At 45.2% G+C, this 21,859-nt stretch overlaps 1 protein-coding gene across 2 annotated transcripts in view; it reads left to right on the forward strand.

Annotated features, from left to right (window-relative positions):
* The first annotated feature begins 558 nt into the window (after nt 1-558).
* ITGBL1 (integrin subunit beta like 1) overlaps nt 559-21,859 on the forward strand; it is a 165,670-nt gene continuing 144,369 nt past the window's right edge. The window contains exons 1-2 of one of the 2 annotated variants that reach the window (XM_001513577.4): nt 559-903; nt 2,239-2,456. In XM_001513577.4, the coding sequence (XP_001513627.2) occupies nt 809-903; nt 2,239-2,456 (313 nt within the window). In that variant the 5' untranslated portion in view covers nt 559-808. The other variant, XM_039913220.1, reaches the window with a different exon arrangement.

Genomic DNA, 21,859 nt, shown 5'->3' on the forward strand with positions numbered 1-21,859 from the left:
CTGGGCCTCAGTGACCTCATCTATAAAATGGGGATTAAGACTGTGAGCCTCAGGTGGGACAACCTGATTAGCCTGTATAATAATGTTGGTATTTGTTAAGCGCTTACTATGTGCAGAGCACTGTTCTAAGCGCTGGGGTAGACACAAGGGAATCAGATTGTCCCACCCCCAGTGCTTAGAACGGTGCTCTGCACATAGTATGCGCTTAACAAATACCAACAATATTATTATTTGACTCAGCACCGAAAGACAAAACAGTGCTCTGAAAGCCCTCCGTTAAAGTGATCGTCATTGTCTGCAGTCTGTGCTACCTCAGTGGATATTTTATATAAGAGAAGTGATTTCTGGGTATTTTATAATCTAAGAAATGTGATTGGGAAATCACATTTCTCGGATTATCCAAAATAATAGGGCGACAAAACTTATACTCGGTTCAAATATTTTGGTGCCTGGGTTGCGAAAGCTAGTCGGTTTTCTAAAATCTGTGAACGGGACGCTTTTTTGTGTGTGTCAAAATAAGCCATCTGGTTGGACAACTGTTTCTAATTTCTTCCCTGCCTAGACTGTAAACTTTTAGGTTTGGCACCAAGTTCCCTCCCAGAGAAGTGCCGCTGCCCAAATCCTTCCAGGCAGCTAATCAGAGGCACTTGCAGCGCCGAGGAAAGAGTCGAGCCGGTTCTGGCCAGCTCTGGGATTTGCGAGCCTGGTGTCCGGTCGGTCTCTCCGACCGTCGATCTGTCGGTCCGTCCGTCTGCCGAACCCTCTTGCGGAAGCCGACGCCGACCCCCAAGCTTCCTCTGGCCTAGCCATGCCTGTACAAGGCTTCGGGAAGCTCTTGCTCCTGGCATCTCTGCTTCTCGCTGGACTGTCGGCTGTTCCTCAGAGTTTGTCGCTATCCCTGAGGTAAGTCTGATTTGTTATTCTCAAAGTGGTTTGTGTGGCAGGGCTCCGGTTGGAGTCTAGTTGCCTCAAGCAGGAAACTGTTCTTAGGTTGCAGAATAAGGGGGCGGGGGGGGGGGGGGGGCATTTTCAACCTGCTGCCACGGCTTCCTTTCTCTAAATACAGATAAAAAGAGTGTCCCTTTCCTCGTTCAGGTCGTCTTATCCTCTCTGTAGAGGATATGCACGAAGAGCACGGGTAATGCACACACAAAATACATGGTGCATTTTACTTTATACGCTGCCCACTGACTAAGGGTCGCTGACAGAGGTGTATCGAGTTTTATCATTTGACAGACTTCATCCGTGCAAATTCAGATTTCCTTGCCTAGCTCCCTATAGACTCTATTCATTCATTCAGTAGTATCTATTGAGCGCTTACTATGTGTAGAGCACTGTACTAAGCACTTGGAATGTACAATTCGGCAACAGAGAGAGACAATCCCTGCCCATTGACGGTGTCTCAGTCTAATCAGGGGGAGAATAATGTTGGTGTTTAAGCGCTTACTCTGTGCAGAGCACTGTTCTAAGCTCTGGGGTAGTTACAGGGTAATCAGATTGTCCCACGTGAGGCTCACAGTCTTAATCCCCATTTTACAGATAATAATGTTGGTATTTGTTAAGCGCTTACTATGTGCCAAACACTGTTCTAAGCGCTGGGGTAGATACAGGGTCATCAGTTTGTCCCACGTGCGGCTCACAGTCTTCATCCCCATTTTCCAGATGAGGTAACTGAGGCACAGAGAAGTGAAGTGACTTGCCCACAGTCACACAGCTGACAAGTGGCCGAGCTGGGATTCGAACCCACGACTTCTGACTCCCAAGCCCGGGCTCTATACCTATTGCTGTGACACCATAAGCATCTGTGGACCCATTCTTATTTCTGGCCTCTACACAGTGATCGAAAAATCCAGCGGGGAGATTATGAACACGATCAGCACAATAATCTTGCATTAGTCTAATCTTCATCCACCCGAACTATGATTCAGCGACAAACCGTTTCCAGTGACTGTTCTGGCCTTAATGGGCTATTTAAAGCTCGGAATGGGACAAGAAAATGCCTTTCAAAATATGAAGATTCTCACGAGCCCCCGCCAGCCGGATCCTTCCTTCAGGAAAGTTTTCCTGCGGGCAACGCACCGGCTCTTTTCGGTGGGTGGCAAAAACCGAATTGTACATTCCGAGCGATTAGCACGTAGTAAGCGCTCAATAAATACTACTGAATGAATGAATGAAAAAACAAAAAAAGGACCGGGATTTTCACTAACAGGTAGGATGTGTGTTTGTGACTTCCTGTAGGAGCCGGTCAGGGGGTACCTGCAGACTGTCCAAGGCTGAGGCAGAGCGGCGGTGCCGGGCCCCCGGAAGGCCCTCAGGGAGCCAGCTGTGTAATGGCAGAGGCTGGTGTGACTGCGGAGTCTGCATCTGCCAGGTGACCGAGCCCGGCATGTACTTTGGCTCTCTTTGCGAGTGCCATGAATGGGTGTGTGAGACCTATGATGGGGAGACCTGTGCAGGTAAGGGAGAGACAGTGGGGACAAGAGGGGATAAGAACAAATCACCCAGAGGTAAGTGTCCACGTTCACTCGACGCCTTCGCTCTCCCTGCCGTACGAGGTTCGGGAGAGAATTCGGTGCATGTCTGCGTATCGCCGTCGTCGTCGTTCGCCAGGTTGACTCAGGGCGGGCTCTGTATAGAACGCTGCACTAGGTGCGCGGAGCGCTGTCTTGACGACCGGGGAAAACACGGAAGAAACACGACGGAGATCCTGCCCTCCTGAATCTGGCAATCTAATGAGGAAGCGCCCCGCTCTCGGAGCGAATGAGGTACCTATTACATACATAGCTTATTAGCGATCCAGTTAACTGTTCAGTTAGCTTAGTAATGAGAGTCAATCTGAACTAATAACACTTGCTAAATGCATACTTGGCGCCAAGCAATGTACTAAGCACTGGGTGTAGTTACAGGTTAATATGGTCAGACACAATCCCTGGCCCACATGGGGTTCAGTGTCAAATAGGAGGGAGAACAGGTATTGGGATCATTTGCTTCATCAGAACATGTGGATGAATAGTTATTAGATAACTGCAAAATTCACCTAGTAATTCATAAATTTCAACCACCTTCAAGTCCACATTTTGGGTAAACATTATCCATTCGTCATTCAGGAAGAGCGCCGGGACGTAAAATGCAGGCCAGCTCTTTCGCCAAAGAAATTAATAAAGGCATCTTTTTGTTTTCCTGGTTTTCTATATTTCTGATGTCCTGGATTCCAAGGTTGGGTCTGCCTTTCATTCCCATATTTAAGCCATAGAGTGTAGGAGTGAGCAGGGGATTGCAGTGACTAGCCCGATGAATGAACACAGAAAGAAGACCGCTCCGAAATATACTTGCTTTAACATTATTACCACTGCACCTTGGAAACTCTTGCTCCTTATGTCTCTGAACTATGGCCAAATAGGGTACGTTGCAAACAGCCAGGGTGGAAAAAAAAGCAATATCCTTGCAGATTCCTTAGAAATAATGCAGGGCCTGATATGGAAAGAGCCACTGAAATTCTTCTTTGGGAACGCCTCTAACCCCTTTACCAGTTTCACATAAACGTGTCATTTTTTGAGGCCAAAAGGCTCAATTAGGTCATTGTGAATGTTACAGGAATTCCGTTAGTAAAAGGATAACACAAATGCATTCCAACAGCGGCTTTGGCAAATCTTGTAGGAAAAAAAGAGCAACTTATTTTAGCAACAATGTCGCTAAGAATAAGAAGTCCAATACTAACAGGGAAAGATCGAGAGAGTGTTCAAAGCAAAAATGCTTGCGCTTGGCTTCAGGAGTCTTAAATTTAAATGGAAGAGGCGCTTAATATTCAGTCTGCTTAACAGTAAAATGAAAAAAAAAAGGAGAAAGGAATTCTGAGGCTCACCGGTTATCCGCGGTGTCTTGTTTACACTACGTATGCAGCTTTTCAAACCTTTAAAAATTAGGCTAATTCCAGTTTATTATTTATCCTCTTTCCACTGCGGAAGCAAAAATATGGTTGGGGAAATCATCTGGAATGAGAGCGACATATTTTATATTTCATTCCAAATGCACCGCTCCACGGTTTTTATCATCTCCAACGTGTCCTCGTGTAGTATCACAAGGGTTTTTTGTGCTTTCCTGTAAAAGGGAAAGCTGGAAACGAGAAGTCGTCCGTTCTTGAAAGGAAATATAAAACAGTTCGAGAGCAGTCCAAGCCCATGGGGAGAATTGTTGCTTATAAAGAATCTTAGTTGAAGAGTTGAACTTTAGGACCTTTTCCTCACCAGGACGCTGACGGCAGGAAAGGGAACACTGCATGTACTTTCCATAAAAAGAGATTTTAAGGAAGTTTGGGAGTGGCATAATATCATTTTAGCAGTCTCTATTACTTAAAGCAAATATTTTAGCTAGGCTTAATTGATCGATTATATTTACCGAATGCTCATGTGCGAGGCACTGTACTAAGGGATTATTTTTAAAGTGCTATTTGTTAGCACTTAGCTCAGTGCTCTGTACAAATAAGGGCTCAATAAATGAATTAATAAAACTATAAAAATAAATGAATAAATAAACGAATGAATGAGCGAAAATGTGCCAAGCACTACACTAAGCATTGTGGTAGATACGAGCTAATCAGGTTGGACACAGTCCATGACCCATATAGGGCTCACAGTCTTAATCCCCATTTTACAGATAAGGTAACTGAGGCACAGAGAAGTTAGGTCATACAGAAGACAAGCGGTGGAGCCGGGATTAAGAGGCAGCGTGGCTCAGCGGAAAGAGCCCGGGTTTGGGAGTCAGAGGTCATCGGTTCGAATCCCGGCTCTGCCACTTGTTAGCTGTGTGACTGTGGGCAGGTCACTTCTCTGTGCCTCGGTTACCTCATCTGTAAAATGGGGATTAACCGTGAGCCTCACGTGGGACGACCCGATGACCCTGTATCTACCCCGGCGCTTAGAACGGTGCTCTGCACATAGTAAGCGCTTAACAAAAACCAACATCCTTATTATTAAGACCTAGATCCTCTGACTCCGAAGCTCGTGCTCTTTCCCTAGGGCGTGCCGCTTCCTGTTTAGGCTTGGGAGAGTTTAGGAGAATTAGTGGGCATCATCCCTGCTCGCCAGAGACTTACAATCTCATAGAGGGGGAGAGACGCTTTCAGACAGGCAGACGAGTCAGAGTGCAAAGGTATAGTATGTAAATACTACACGGAGGTTCAAGCGCTAAAAGTATTCAACCGCTTAGCTGAGATGGAAGTGCTCTAGTGCCAGTTGGGTTGGGGGAATGAAAGATTAACCAGCGAAGGTCTTCTGGAGCAGATGGGATTTCAGAAGGCCATCAAAGATGGGGAGAACAGAAGAAGTCAGCTGGATGGGGAAAGGGAGGGGGTTTCAGGCAGAAGGAGGGTGTGACCAAGAGTTCAGGAATGAGACAGAAGAGATCGAGCCACAGTGAGTGGGCCGGTTTGAGAAGAATAGCGTGGGTGAACCGTAATGTAGTGAGGGAAGAGTGGTTGCCTGTCCAGTTCAACGTCTAACGGAAACACTTGACCATCCGATTTAAAGCACTCGATCGCCTCTCCCCGTCCTACGTTACCTCACTGATCTACTACATCCCAACCCACGCTCTTCGCTCCTCCAATACCAACGTAACTCACTGTACCGCCGCTTCAGCCAACTCACTCTAACCCCTCGCCCACGTCCTCATTTTTGGCTTGGAACTCCCCTCCCCTTCACATAAGGGAAATCACTCTCTCCGCCTTCAAAGCCTTACCAAAATCACAACTTCTCCACCTCATATCCCAAACTTCCACTTCCTTCTCCATTGTCTATGCACTGGGATTGGTACCCTTTAAAAATACTTGATCATTTCACCCCACATTCGGCCCCACAGAATGTTTATTTGCACAGGTGTAATTTATTTTAACATCTGTCTCCCCTTCTAGATTCTAAGTTCCTGGTGGGCAGGTAACACATCTGATAATGATAATGATGGTATTTGTTCAGCGCTTACTATGTGCAGAGCACTGTTCTAAGTGCTGGGGGAGATACAGGGTAATCAGGTTGTCCCACGTGGGGCTCACGTTTTTAAATCCCCATTTTTACAGATGAGGTCACTGAGGCACGGAGAAGTTAAGTGACTTGCCCAAGGTCACACAGCGGACAAGTGGCGGAGCCGGGATTAGAACCCACGACCTCTGACTCCCAAGCCCGGGCTCTTTCCACTGAGCCACGCTGCTTCTCTACCAACTTGTATTATACTCTCAAGCACTTAGTACAGTGGTCTGCATACAGTAAGTGCTCATTAAATAGCACTGACCGATAAGTGGCGGGGGAGCCGGTTGATGCCTTGACGTCAACGGTTAGAGGTTTCTGCCTAATGTGGGGAAGAACGGACATCGCCTGGAGGTTCTGACTGTGGGGAGACGGGCACAGGATGATGTGTTATAAAAATGATTATAGTAGAGGGAGATATGAACTGGAGAGGGGAAGAGACGAAAGGTAAGTCAGGCGCGAGGAGAGTGACGCAGCAGTAATAATAATGTCGGTATTTGTTAAGCGCTTAGTAGGCGCAGAGCACTGTTCTAAGTGCTGGGGGAGATACAGGGTCATCAGGTCGTCCCACGTTAGGCTCCCAGTTAATCCCCATTTTACAGATGAGGTAACTGAGGCCCAGAGAAGTGAAGTGACTCGCCCACAGTCCCGCAGCTGACGAGCGGCAGAGCCGGGCGTCGAACTCATGACCTCTGACTCCGAAGCCCGGGCTCTTTCCACTGAACCACGCTGCTTCGATGGCAAAGTCAGGTGGCGAAGAGGATTTGGGAGGGGAGATGAGTTGAGTTCAGTCAAGCTTGAGGTGCTGCCAGGTCTCCACGTAGAGATGCAGGAGGAGATGCGAGTTTGCAGAGCACGAAAGGGGTTGCGAGATAGATTTGGGAATCGTCTCCCTGGTGGTGGTTGAAGCCACGATGGCAGACGAGCTTCCCGAGGGGGTAGATGTAGATTGAGAATAGAACTGAGTGTTGAGGGACAGTCACGGAGTAGGAGGCAGAGGAAGAGCTAACGAAAGCCATTCGGAAGGAATGGTCAGAGCGGCGGGAGGAGAACCAAGAGGGGACTCTGTCCAGAAATATGAGGTTTTACGGCTTCTTTGTTATTTTTAATTTGAAACAAAAGGTCACCGGTCAGTTGGTGGTCCAGTCCGGAAAACGCTGAAAGCAAGAATTCTCCGTTTCTCGCAGCCCAGTGATATGGGGAAGGGCTGTAGGGGAATGCAGGGGAATGACAGAGAGGGAAGAAGCGTAGGGAAGCAGCGTGGCTCAGTGGAAAGAGCCTGGGCTTCGGAGTCAGAGGTCATGGGTTCGACTAGACTAGACTACTAGTCCGGCTAGACTACTGTGTCAGCCTTCTCTCTGACCTCCCTTCCTCCTCTCTCGCCCCGCTCCGGTCTATTCTTCACTCCGCTGCCCGGCTCATCTTCCTGCAGAAACGATCTGGGCATGTCACTCCCCTTCTTAAACAACTCCAGTGGTTGCCTATCGACCTCCGCTCCAAACAAAAACTCCTCACTCTAGGCTTCGAGGCTCTCCATCACCTTGCCCCTTCCTACCTCTCCTCCCTTCTCTCTTTCTACCGCCCACCCCGCACGCTCCGCTCCTCTGCCGCCCACCTCCTCGCCGTCCCTCGGTCTCGCCTATCCCGCCGTCGACCCCTGGGTCACGTCCTCCCGCGGTCCTGGAACGCCCTCCCTCCTCACCTCCGCCAAACTGATTCTCTTTCCCTCTTCAAAACCTTACTTAAAAATCACCTCCTCCAAGAGGCCTTCCCAGACTGAGCTCCTCTTCCCCCTCTACTCCCTCTGCCATCCCCCCTTTACCTCTCCGCAGCTAAAGCCTCATTTTCCCCTTTTCCCTCTGCTCCTCCACCTCTCCCTTCCCATCCCCACAGCACTGTACCCGTCCGCTCAACTGTATATATTTTCGTTACCCTATTTATTTTGTTAATGAATTGTACATCGCCTCGATTCTATTTAGTTGCCATTGTTTTTATGAGATGTTCTTCCCCTTGACGCTGTTTAGTGCCATTGTTCTTGTCTGTCCGTCTCCCCCGATTAGACTGTAAGCCTGTCAAACGGCAGGGACTGTCTCTATCTGTTGCCGACTTGTTCATCCCAAGCGCTTAGTACAGTGCTCTGCACATAGTAAGCGCTCAATAAATACTATTGAATGAATGAATGAATGAATGACTCCCGGCTCTGCCCCTTGTCAGCTGGGTGACCGTGGGCGAGTCACTTCACTTCTCTGTGCCTCAGTTACCTCATCTGTAAAATGGGGATTAACTGGGAGCCTCAAGGGGGACGACCTGATGACCCTGTATCCCCCCCAGCGCTTAGAACAGTGCTCTGCACATAGTGAGCGCTTAACAAATACCGACATTATTATTATTATGAAGAAGCGGCGCCGGTTTACGTGTATGGAAAAGGCATATTTTGCAACTTCGTGAAAGTTTTGTAGGGTCAAAGTGATTCTGAGCCCATCTACAAGGCAGCATTAGCTCTGACAGAGGACTCGTTCAGCCAGCGGGAGCTATGGGGAGAGTCGACTCCCGTTACCTCAGGGTTAGTTTGTCGGGCTTGAGAGTAATGCTTCGCAGATGAATTTTTGGAGCACACGTGGCTTGAATGCAGTGGCACGACAGTTTTGGCCCAGGCAGAAGAACACAATATTTTTACTCCGGCTCACCCTGAGGTACTTACAGAATTGAAAGCAGGGAATGTGCCACTCTTGGCCTGAGGACTGGAGGAAAGAGAAAAACAACTCGGCAGAGCAGAAAACCTTATCGGGAAGCTGGAACACTGCAGAGTTTTCGACATGATAATTTTTTAATGGAATTTGTTAAGCCTTTACTTGGCGCCAAACACGTGTACTCAGAACTGGGGTGGAAACGAGATCGTCAGGTCAGAGTCCCTCTTCCACATAGAGTTCACAGGTTAAGTAGGAGTCAGATTTTTATCCCCATTTTGCAGATGAGGAAACTGAGGTACAGATGACTTAAGTGACTGCTCAAGGTCACACAAAAGGCAAGTGGCAGAGTGGCGGTTTCTTTCCACTAGGTCGAGCGGCTTCTCAAATGCTGTTCTATTTCAGGGAAGCCACAGTTCGTTCCTTCAATGGAATTTTTTAAAACATTTAAGCCTTAACTATGTTCCAGACACTGTACGAGGCCCCGGGGTAGATACAAGTTAATCGGGTTGGACAAGATCCACGTCCCACACGGGGTTCGCCGTCTCAATCCCCATTTTACGATGAGGGAATTGAGCCACGGAGAAGTGAAGTGACTCGTCCAGGGTCCCACAGCCGACAAGTGGCAGAGCCAGGTTTAGGAGCCAGGTCATTCTGACTTCCAGGTCTGTGCTTCATCCATCAGGCCACGCTGCTTCTCATTTATTTAATAATAACGGTGGTATTTGTTAAGCGCTTACTATGTGCAAAGCACTGTTCTAAGCGCTGGGGGGATACAGGGTGATCAGACTGTCCCACGTGGGGCTCACAGTTTTAATCCCCATTTTACAGATGAGGTATCTGAGGCACCGAGAAGTTAAGTGACTTGCCCAAAGTCACACAGCTAGCAACCGGCAGAGCCGGGATTCGAACCATGACCTCTGACTCCCAAGCCCGGGCTCTTTCCACTGAGCCACGCTGCTTCTCTGAGCCACGCTGCGTCTGCTAAGAGCCGAGATCGGAACCGAGTTAGGGAGGCAGAAAACCCACCGTCTCTCTCGATAGGGCCAATTCAATAATAATAATAATAATAATGATGATGTTGGTATTTGTTAGGCGCTTACTATGTGCAGAGCACTGTTCTAAGCGCTGGGGTAGACACAGGGGAATCAGGTTGTCCCACGTGGGGCTCACAGTCTTAATCTCCATTTTACAGATGAGGTAACTGAGGCACAGAGAAGTGAAGCGACTTGCCCACAGTCACACAGCTGACGAGTGGCAGAGCCGGCATTTGAACTCATGGCCTCTGACTCCAAAGCCCGTGCTCTTTCCACTGAGCCACGCTGCTTCTCCAATATTCTCTGGCTGTAGGGAGGGTTAGAAGAAAATAGGGCCAAGAACTTACACAGAGCAGAAATTTTTAACAAAAGCAAGAAGGAGGCCGTGAAGAAGGAAGTCTTTTTCCAGAGCCTCCCAATATTTCTACATCTTTAAACACTAGCAATCGAACAAGGAGATTGTCCATATGGAGGGGTGGGGAGAGGGCGTGTACTCGGAAATCACTTGGAAGATCTACATGGATGATAATGAGGCTGATCGCAAACAATCCATCATATGGTCACTTCTGCCATCCTAAACTCTTTATACATATCCACGCGTTCTGAACCCCCTCTTTCAAGGACAGCTTGCTTTCCTGAGATAATAATGATAATGCTGGTATTTGTTAAGCGCTTCCTATGTGCAGAGCACTGTTCTAAGCTCTGGGATAGATACGGGGTCATCAGGTGGTCCCACGGGAGGCTCACAGTCTTCATCCCCATTTTACAGATGAGGGAACTGAGGCACAGAGACGTAAAGCGACCGGCCCACAGTCACACAGCTGACGGGGCAGGGCCGGGATTCGAACGCATGACCTCTGGCTCCCAAGCCCGGGCTCTTTCCACTGAGCCACGAGATCATTCCTTTGGCCAGTATTTTCAAGAAACGTTTATATTTTTGAGGCAGATGGAATGGTTTAATAATCATAACGTTGGTATTTGTTAAGCGCTTACTATGTGCAGAGCACTGTTCTAAGCGCTGGGGTAGATACTTGGGGTAGATACTGACGACCTGATTACCCTGTATCTCCCCCAGCGCTTAGAACAGTGCTCTGCACATAGTAAGCGCTTAACAAATACCAACATTATTATGACCACTTAAAAAATATATATTTTCTTTAAATCCAGGATTAGAACTAGGATTAGGATTAGCACATCCCAGGCACATGCTCTTTCCGCCAGGCCATCAAATCGGCTTTGATATCCATGTCCGTTAAGAACTCAGCTCTATTAAAATATTATCTGAATCGTATTTAATGGAGGATCAGTCTCTTATTATAATGGGTTTCGGGGATAGATCGGAAGACCTGGGGACAAGCAGAAAATGAAAATGTCAGGCCTATTCAGAGATGCCCATTTCCTCCAGTGAATCAATCTGTCCATCAGTTCATCTTACGGACTGAGCGCGAGCGTTCAGGGGTCTACGCTAAGGGCCTAGGAGGGTGCGATAGAATTAGAAAACATGATCCCTTCCATCAAGACTCTTAGAGCGTAGAGGAGAGACGCGTTCAACTGTTTACAGATAAACACGAGGAAGGAAAACTGGACAGGTTAAGTAAGCAAGTCTGTCCTCCATCAGATTTTCCCATCACTGTAGAAAACACCACTGTCCTTCCTGTCTCACAAATCTGGAACTTTGGCATCATCCTCGAATCATCTCTCTCATTCAACCCCCCTATTCAGCTTCTCTAGAATCGCCTTTTCTTCTTCATCCAAGCACTTATAATAATAATGATAATAATGTTGGTATTTTGTTAAGCGCTTACTATGTGCAGAGCACTGTTCTAAGGCTGGAGTAGATACAGGGTCATCGGGTTGTCCCATGTGAGGCTCACAGTCTTAATCCCCAATCAGGTTGTTCCACGTGAGGCACCCAGTCTTCCTCCCCATTTTACAGATGAGGCCACTGAGGCCCAGAGAAGTGAAATGACTTGCCCACAGTCACACAGCTGACAAGTGGCAGAACCGGGATTCGAACCCCCCCAAGCCCGGGCTCTTTCCACTGAGCCACCCTCCTTATCATATTCTTTATCACTTATCATATCATATCCTCCTTGCCTTCTCCTCCTTATCCTTGACAGATCCTCCTTATCACTTATCATATTCCTCCTTGACTACTGGAGGCTGATCTTGCAGACCTCCCTGCTTGTCTCTCTCCTCTCCGGTCTCTACTTCCCTCTGCTGCCCAGATTATTTCTCCTCAAAAAATGTTCAGGCCACAACTCTCCGCTCCTCTAAAACCTCTAATCGTTATCCACGTATCTTGGCGTTACACAGAACTCATTAGCTTTAATCAGCTAACCCTCTTCTTCCCTTACCTCAGTGGTCTCCTAGTGCAAGCAGTGTGAGAAGCAGCGTGGCTCAGTGGAAAGAGCCCGGGCTGGGGAGTCGGAGATCACGGGTTCAAATCCTGGCTCCGTCGCTTGTCAGCTGTGTGACTTTGGGCGACTCACCTCACTTCTCTGTGCCTCAGTTCCCTCATCTCTAAAATGGGGATGTGAGCCCCACGTGAGACGACCTGATGACCTTGTATCCTCCCCAGTGCTTAGAACAGTGCTTTGCACATCGTAAGCATTTAACAAATGCCATCCTCATCATAATCAGTGTTGCCTAGTGGATAAGCTTAGGAGTCTGTTGTGTGACCTTGGTTAAGTCCTCTGTGCTTCAGTTTTCTCATCTGTAAAATGAGAATTCAATATCTTTTCCCCCTCTTATGCACAGTGTGAGCCCCATGTGGGACAGGAACTACATCTGACCTGATTATCTTGTGCCTATCCCAGTGCTTAGTACAATGCTTGGCACCTCGTAAGTATCTGACAAATCCCACAGTTATTATTTCTAAAGTGATTTAAAGATGGGGAGAACTGTGGTCGGACAGCTCCGACTTAATTCTGTATAAAAACAATGGACAAATATATCCCATAAGAAAAAAAAATGTGCTCCCATGGTCCTAACATTTGGAATAATCATTTGTTAAGAAAAGAAGTATTTTACATTTTTGTGGTGTGGTGCTCTGACAACTCTGGAGAAAATGTACAGTACGCCAAATTCCTTGGTCACACATCAGCACAATTTAGCCCTGGGAACAAATTGTTGCTTCGTTTCTCCGTTGCACATAATCAGGCTTCAATTACGAGCTACATCTCCGCTTAAAAAAATCCAAACTGGGTGACTTTTCAGAGGTTGAAATCTTATTTAGAGCAGCAATAGCTTCAAGAATTTAGCGGTCAGCCCGGAGCCATCTTGACGGATTCCCCTAGAGCCCACGCCGGGCGGGCCCCCATGGTGGGCTCCAGGGAAAACCCTACTATTAATAATAACTGTGGTATTTGTTCAGCGCTGACTATGTGCCAGGCACTAAGTGCTGGGGTGGATACAAGGAAATTAAGTGGGACACAGTTCCCGTCCTTCGTGGGGCTCACAGTCTTAATCCCCATTTTACAGCTGAGGTAATTGAGGCACAGAGAAGTGACTTAGCCAATGTCACACAGCAGATAAATGGTGGAGCCAGGTCCTTCCGACTCCCAGGGCAGGGAACGTGTCTGCTAATTCTGTTGTACTGAACTCTCCCGAGCATTTAGTGCAGGGCTTTGCACATAGTAGGGCTCAATAAATGCCACTGATTGATTGGCACCAACTTTTGCCATCCTTCCTCGGTTTATTATTTCCACCTCAGCTTCCTCCCCAGGCTCCAAATCTTATTCCTCTCATTCCTCTTTTTTAAAGTTTATCATCTTTTCTCCCCATGCTTCCTTAGTTTCCTTTCCTCTGCAGGTCTTCGGAGGACGGTACTCCTCTGAAGGCCTTTTTCTGAACCTTCTGGGTTTTTTTTCCAACTCAGCGCTCCTTTCCATTCTGCTGCTGCACACCATGCAAATCTCACTGCCTCAGTCTCATCCGGCTTAAAAGAACAAGGAAGTTCCTTCTCCCACAAGGAGGTCCCAGTGACCCTGACATTCTCTTCCCACTGGGCACCCATTTGATCGTGCCCGCCGTTCTGCGGCATTGCTCAAGGAATAATGGCATCTTGTCAACTGCAGAAAACTCCTGGCCTTGGCCCAGCTGATTTCAAGGCCTCGGAAACAGAAGGAGGGGATGGTTACGGAAGTCTATTTTTTGATCTAAATATTAGGAAATCACCATTTTCGGCTATTTCACTGGACAGATCTCAAACACATTTGAAATGGAACACGACCTTCGAGAGCGGATATATTTACGAGACAATCCGATATTTTAAAATGTATACGGGATGGTCCCTCTTTACGGACTTCTCAAATCATAAGTGAAAATAATGACAATAACGATAACAATACGTGTGATATTTTTTAAGCTCTTAGTATGTGCTGTAAGCCCTTTACTAAGCAAATGTGGGGAGATATAAGATAATCAGGTCTCACGTGGTGCTTATAGTCTGAATAGGAGGGCGAACAGGTGAGGGATGAGGGAACTGAGGCACGAAGAATTTGATGATAATAATAATGATAATAATAATGGTATTTATTAAGTGTTTACTGTGTGCCAAGCAGTCTTAAGTGCTGGGGTAGATGCAAACTATATCAACTAGTGAATAAGAAGTCCCAGTTATCTTGATAATCACAGGATTATCAGAGGAAGAACTTTAACCTAACCTAAATCTCTGCAAATCACATTCAAAGTATCCTTCAGCTACCTGTCTAGTTCTGGATGCTTCTAATACCCCTGTGGTGAGGGACACATGGAAAGAGACAGAAGTAGAATACAAAAGAGATTCCCTTTTCTTTTTGCCTTTAAAGTTAGGTCCTACTGGGAGTGGAAATGAGCAAAACCTGAAATTACATCTATCTTGACCCCAAAAAAATCTATTTAAAACTCCTAGGGCAGTGCTATGTTGCCCCGAAAACAAATCAGCCTTGTAATTGAGCTGTCGACTTACCCCGTGACCCACCACACCTAAAATCTGGTGTAACAGAATAGAAGAGCATCCATCCCTCCTTTCACTTTACCTGAAGACCGTCTATCTTTACCTTTCTATTTCTGGGCCTCTTATGAGTCACACCCCCATTTTCTTTTTCCCTTCATTTTTCGCACAATCCTACAAGCTCTTTGTTATTTATTTTTTTTAACTTAGATGTAGTTTTTGAAGTGCGGCAGGATGCATCAGGTTGAGAGAAACACACCCTCCTACATCCAGTGCTTAGTACAGCGCTTAACAAATACCATGGTCATCATCATGACTTACCCATACTCATGCATATATATATATATATATATATATATATATATATATACATACTTCCAAACAGAGAGAATTAGGTTGTCAGATAATGCGGGCAAGAAAGATAAGGGCAAAGAGGGTTAGGTCAAAAGGAGGAAAGAGATGATATCACTTCCGCTGTTTCCCCATCAGTTTCTGCATACACCATCCCATTTGAGAACACGGCTGGCAATGCTTGACTGCAATTGATTGAGCTGTGACTTCATAATTAAATTTTTAGCATTAAAAATGAGCATTTCATCTCCTTTCATTGATGAAGCAATGTCGTATTTTCTTGACTATCCCCTAGGAAGTTTGCATTTCTCAGCCTTGGTAATTACTTGAATTACAACCAAAGTTCAATAGGATTGAATGACTCAGCCTGACACAGAAAAGGGCCAGGGAACCAAATCAAGACCTCTCTTCCTATTGCTAGATTGGACAAGAGCATTTGACTCCATCAATAAACCAGGGCTCTGGGAACTAGTTACTGTAGCTACTACATTAGACTTCCTTCAGGATCTCACTAAGATCTTTAGGATTCTCCATTATGTCTGGGGTTTAGACAGTTGGAAAAGTGCTTTTATATTGATGGACCTGCCACAGAGCCCGGCTTTTCTTGGATAATCATTTTAACCCTAACACAACTTGCTACGCTCCACAGTGATGGAAAAAGGATGACGATATCCTTATACTCGCGTGCTTATCTGTAATTTATTTTGCAAGCAGAGATGTGGCTATCAATTCTATCGTACTGTACTCTTCCAAGTGCTCAGTATAGTCCTCGGCGGACAGGAGTGCTCAATAAATACCGCTGATTGACACACAGCAATTGTCTAGAAAGTCCACTGTGGCAAATCCCCATCGATATTGGAATAACGTGGGGATGCGAGGTAGGTCTTTCCATGTCCACTATGCTTGAGCATGGCCTACTGGATAGAGCATCGACCTAGGAGTCGTAAGGTCATGGATTCTAGTCCCAGATCCTGCACTGGTCTGCTGCGTGACCTTGGGCAAGTCACTTCACCTCTCTGTGCCTCAGTTACCCTATCTTTAAAGGGACTATGTCCAACTCTACTTGCTTTTATCCACCCCAGTCCTTAGTACAGTGCCTGGCGCATAGTAAGCACTTAAACACCATAATCAGTTTTACCATTTTATTATGACCTGGAAGCTGGTGTCAGCATATATTTCCAGTTCACCTCGAAACTCATCCAAAGCTACAGATTATAAAATCTTCCCAAGGGTCGGAGACAATCACGCTAATACTTTTGACTGTACTCCAAAAGGGAACATCCCCAAGAAGAAATTTTAGACGTGGTAGTCACAGAGCTGCCTGCCTGACGGTGCTTTACCCCACAGTCGCCTCATTTTCTTACTATATGAACATATTCATTCAATCGTATGTATTGAGCGCTTACTGTGTGCAGAGCACTGTACTAAGTGCTTGGGAAGTACAATGCGGCAACAGATAGAGACAATCCCTACCCGACACGGGCTCACAGTCGACAGGGGCGAGACAGACAACAAAACAAAACAAGGAGCCAGGCATCAACAGAATATTAGAATGGCAACTGTGTCGGGACACCTGTGCCTTGCCAACTCTGAACCAGCCTAGAAAACTGGGAAAGAGCATAGATGAAAATCCCCAAAGAATAACTAGTGGTCAATCGTTGTACCCTCATACATCGTGCCCAGTGAAAAATGTGATTTTTCTAAATTGTTTCAGGTATAAATGGCTTCATTAGTACCCCTCTCCCCCCTGCCAAAAAACCCCCAACTAGAACCATCTTTTAATATAGGATCTCCAAGTAATTTTACTTGGGGCTTTTTAAAAGTGTAAAGTGTCCTTTTCCAGACCAATTTTTCCCAGCTAGATAACTCATAACTTAAGCTTGGAACAAAGAAGATTTATGTTCTAATCCCGGCTCGGCACACTTGCTTGTTGTGTTGCCTTAAGCAAGTCACTTAATTCTCTGTGCCTCAGTTTCTTCCCCTGTAAAATGGGGAATCAATACCTATTTTCCCTTCTAGACTGTGAGCCCCATGTGGGGACAAAGACTGTGTTTAATCTGACTATCGCTCTCTGCACACAGTAAGTGCTCAATAAATATGATTGAATGAATGAACCAACTTGTAGCTACCCAGCACCAAGAACAGTGTTTCACACATAGTAGGCACTTAAATATCACAGAAAAGTCTCTCAGTCTGTACCCCTAAAAGATAGAAGTGCAGATTGTCTTCAAATGATGACACTCCCCATTCTTGGCTTCCTATTTGTCAGACACAAATGCACAAAAAATGACGTGAAAATCGGTAGCTGGTGGAGGGGGTCATAAAAATCTCCTTTGTTTTCCTTTCTTTGCAGTAATATTTCAAACATATTTTGAAGTTCTCTAAAAGGGTCCGCTAGTGGGTCTCATTTTTTCATCTCATTTATTTTCACAATTTTGGTAAGGGAAGTCTCCAGCTTTTGCCCTCTGTGCAGTCCATTATGCTGAGAAGAGATAAAACTATGGCTCTTTCCATCCCAGCTTATTATCTTTCACTTACAGCCTAGAGCCAGGTGGTGAGCTCCTCTACAATTTCACGAGCCAATTTAAACTCTGGCTGGTATCAGTTCGTATTAGACCTCGGGAACACAGTAAATGGTGTTGATTCTGCAGATAAAATCCTTTGCTTAAATTAAAACTTACAATAATACCTTTGCCTGTCCAAATGAGTTTATAAACGTTCATTCTAGAATAAAGGCTAGCTTTGATGTAAAACCCAACAATGATGTTTTAATATCTAGCAGCAGATATTACCATTGCAATGTACGGAGTGTTAATGTAAGGGAAATTGGCTAACGTCAAAGAAATCTCAAGATTGTTGCCAGAGAAACTCTCTTTTTGAACAGAAGTGTAAATCTAAGGTCCATCAGTGATTGACCTGCTACAGGCTTTACTCCCCCGCTCCAACACCCCCCTCCAAAAGACGCTGGGAAGCCAAAAGTCCTCCAAATAATTATAAACGACAATTTGATACAGTTTTCTCCTCGGCAATTAGGCTGTGTTTGGGTTTATAAAAGGGATTTATCTATATATTCCAGGCCAAAAGAGTTGTCAAATTTACAAAGAGAACTAACCGCTGAAGGATAACTCTTCCCTTCTAATCGAAGCCTTAATAACATTGATGAAAAGTTATTTATTTTAAATAGTATATAACAGTACATAACAAAAGAATTCATTTAGACTATTGTTTAAGTAAAGCTAGGTGGTGAAAATTTTATGAATTGAGAAATTACTGGTAAAAATACTTAAAAACCCCCAATAAATGTCCATGGATAATAATGCACAAATCTCCTGCCTTTTGAGCATCACGTTCATAAGCACCATGGCAATCAAAGAAAATTGGGCAGTGGTAACCTTGGTAGGTTAAAAAATATGTCTCATTTTCATATCAAATAACATGTGCAGGACATTAAAATAATCATATTCTATTTCAGAATTAATCAGTGAGGATGAAATGCAGGCTAAAGCTTTAAGGAATCAGGTTCTATTCTGTTATTAATCCAAGAGGAAGAGGGAGGCACAGTCAAAACCCTGGTTCGGAATCCTCTTCGTCAGCCTCGATCCTGCTCCGTCCAGCAAGCTTGGTACAATTTAAGATTGGGGACTGAACTCTCCTGGGGTAACACTGAAGAGTGGAGGGGGAACATGGATCTTAGGCAGGTCATTTTACTTCTGGGGAGTCAGAGGTCGTGGGTTCTAATTCCGCCCCGCCACTTGTCAGCTGGGTGACTTTGGGCAAGTCACTTCACTTCTCTGACACTCATCTGTAAAATGGGGATCAAGACTGTGAACCCCAAGTGGGGACAACATGATTACCTTGTACCTATCCCAGCGCTTAGAACAGTGCTTGGCACAGAGTAAGCGCTTAACAAATATCATTATTATTATTATTGATTCTCTGTTTCAGCTTCCTCATCAGTAAAATGGCGATTCAATATCGATTCTGCCTCCTATTTAGGCTTTAAACACCCACGGGGTACAGGGACTCTGAGTATACCCCACTGCTTAGCACAGTGTTTGTGCTGCAGCAAGTGCTGAAATGCCATTCTTTATTATTGTTAATATTATTAGCCTACTCAAATATAGAAAAGGGTGACGGGGACACGAAACCACCATAATAAAGGGTGGGAAAAGGCGGAAAATAATATTGATAATATTTGTCAAGCACTGTTCTAAGTGTTGGGGTAGCTAAGTTAATCAGGTTGGACACTGACCCTGTCCCACACGGGGGTCCCAGTCCTAATCCTCATTTGGCAGATGAGGTAACTGAGGCCCAGAGGAGTTAAGCAACTTCTCCAAGGTCACACAGCTGACTAGCAGAGGAGCCAGAATTAGAACCCAGGTCCTCCTGATCTCCAGGCCCACGCTTTTTCCCCTGGGCCACACTGCTTTTCTATATGAGGCTACTTTAGGCCCCAGACTATAGTCCCAATTCAGCCTCGAGTACCTGTGCTGGGCGATAGCAGCATGACAGGGAGTCGAGGGCGGATACTCAAGGGTACTGTGTCAAAGAAGGCAATGGTAAACGACTACAGGATTTTTAATCAAGTAAATTCTACGGATCCACTACCGGAACAACTGCAGATGGAGGCGGGGAGCTCTGGGAGAGATGTGTCCGTGGAGTCACTATGGGTCGGAGACGACCTGACAGAATAAGGCAAGACGAGACAGTGCAGTAAACGCGTAGGTGGAAGGAAGGGAAGATGAAAGAATCTAGCTCGGTGACTGTTTTAACAAATTAAACTCAATTGTACAATTGTATCTACTCCCTCTTCACTTAAAGGTAACTGAGGATAGGTACGTATTTTTTTACAATGATTCGGAATTCTCTCAGGATCAGACAAATTGCTGGATTTGCCTTCTGCCCAAGTGTATTTTTGACCACGTGATTGGTTTCTCTTGGGTACATATGCTGCCTGACAGATAATTCGTGCTCCTTCAACTCCTCACTTTTCTCTTTACAAAATAAAATGAAGCACAACCTAAAACGTTTATGTTTTTTACGCATTTCAAGTGTTGTTACTCAGAGATTTAACACATTGCTTCTTCTGTCCTACTCACCCCCAAATTTCTCCATTCTTTTTCCCCTCTTCTGTACCATAAAAGAGATGAAGAGCTCTAAAAACTAATTCTCAAACTAGCAGCACCAAATGGTAATGGAAAAACTTGATTCCCAAGATGCTGATTATTTTTATTCATTAATAGATCTAAAAATCCATCGCAATTGGATATCAGAGATGCACAAAACCACTTTGAATAATAAAAAAAATCCAGCAAATCAATCATATTTTTGATAGTGGCAATTCCTAAATGGGCTCTAGATCAAAGTAAACCACTGGAAGAAGTGAATAACCAAGATTAATGATGATATTCACTTCTTGTAATATCCCATTCTTTGATGAATTCTAAAATCAGATTTCAAATTTGGTGTATTTTTCTCATCCAAATTCTGCCTGTGATATTGTCACTGGTATGAAAGGCTATGAGCATACCAGTATGCTTGCTCTCTGGTTGCAAAATAGAAATCTTTAAAAAAATGGAATTGAATGAATTTGAAATTATGATGTGATTGCTAGCTCTTAGAGAAAGGGAACACAGTTACTAAGTGTTTAATATAGTGATTTATACAGGGATTCGGATAAGTTTTTAATGTTCTGTCCAAGTTTTTTTCTTTGACTTTGATATGTTCTATATTTTTTATTGGTGCATGAGTAAAGGGCCATACACATCAGGTTTTCTGCTTTCTCAGAACTGGGTTTTCTATCTGGCCAACTAGGGAGCGCTGACAAACTATCTGGCTTAGGTCATTTCACCTGCTCTCCTACATGCCCTTTCCTTCTCAGCCTTTCACACCTTGTTTAATGGTCAGCCAGCTGCAATCTTGCTCACTGCTGAGCTTCCAATTGGGAACATTAGTTAGTTAAAAGATTAATGTGAGAACTTCTGGATTAGCAAATGATGAATTTAGGCAATAGTGGATCAGGGAAGTGGGATCTGATGGAGGAGAGGAAAGTTTGGGGTTGGGGAGAGAGTGTTCTTGGGGAGCATAATTTTATGTGCTAGACATTTCAGGGGCAGAGAGTCTCGACCCCTTGCTCAAACCCAATCGCTCTCCTGGAACTCCCTCTCTCTTCACATATGACATTAATTCCCTCCATTTTCAAAGCCCTTTTAAAAATCACAGCTCCTACACCAGCCCTTCCTTGATCAATCTCATGTCCCCATCCTGTTTTCCCTTACTGGCACTTTACCATGTCCACAGGGCATGTAATCAATGATACTTATCATAAGAAAAGCTCTGTACTAAGCACTTGGGAGAGCAGAATTAGCAGACATGTTCCCTCCCCATAACTAGCTCACAGTCTAAAGTGGGGTCAAACAACACTACAAGTGCTTTATAAAATATAAAGATGTGTATAATAATTATTATGGTATTTAAGTGCTTAACTATGTGCCAGGCACTCTACTAAATGCTGGGTTGGACACGGTCCTTGTCCCACATGGGGTGGGTTGTCTCAATCTCCATTTCACAAATGAGGTAACTGAGGCACAGAGAAGTGAAGTGACTTACCCAAGGTCACACAGCAGTCCAGTGGCAGGGCCGGGGTTAGAACCCATGACCTATCCTCCACCATGCTGCTTCTGCTTCTCACGTCTCCATAATTCCTTATCCATTTCACTCTTGAACACTTTGACCCAGGGAAAATCAAAAGGCACAAAACCTAATTACATGGTGTAAGTTTATATAGTTGTTCCTTTGAGGAGAGAGAAATAGTATGAAAATTGTGTATAAACT

The sequence above is a fragment of the Ornithorhynchus anatinus genome, chromosome 10, assembly GCF_004115215.2.
Source record: "Ornithorhynchus anatinus isolate Pmale09 chromosome 10, mOrnAna1.pri.v4, whole genome shotgun sequence".
In the NCBI taxonomy this organism is placed as follows: domain Eukaryota; kingdom Metazoa; phylum Chordata; class Mammalia; order Monotremata; family Ornithorhynchidae; genus Ornithorhynchus; species Ornithorhynchus anatinus.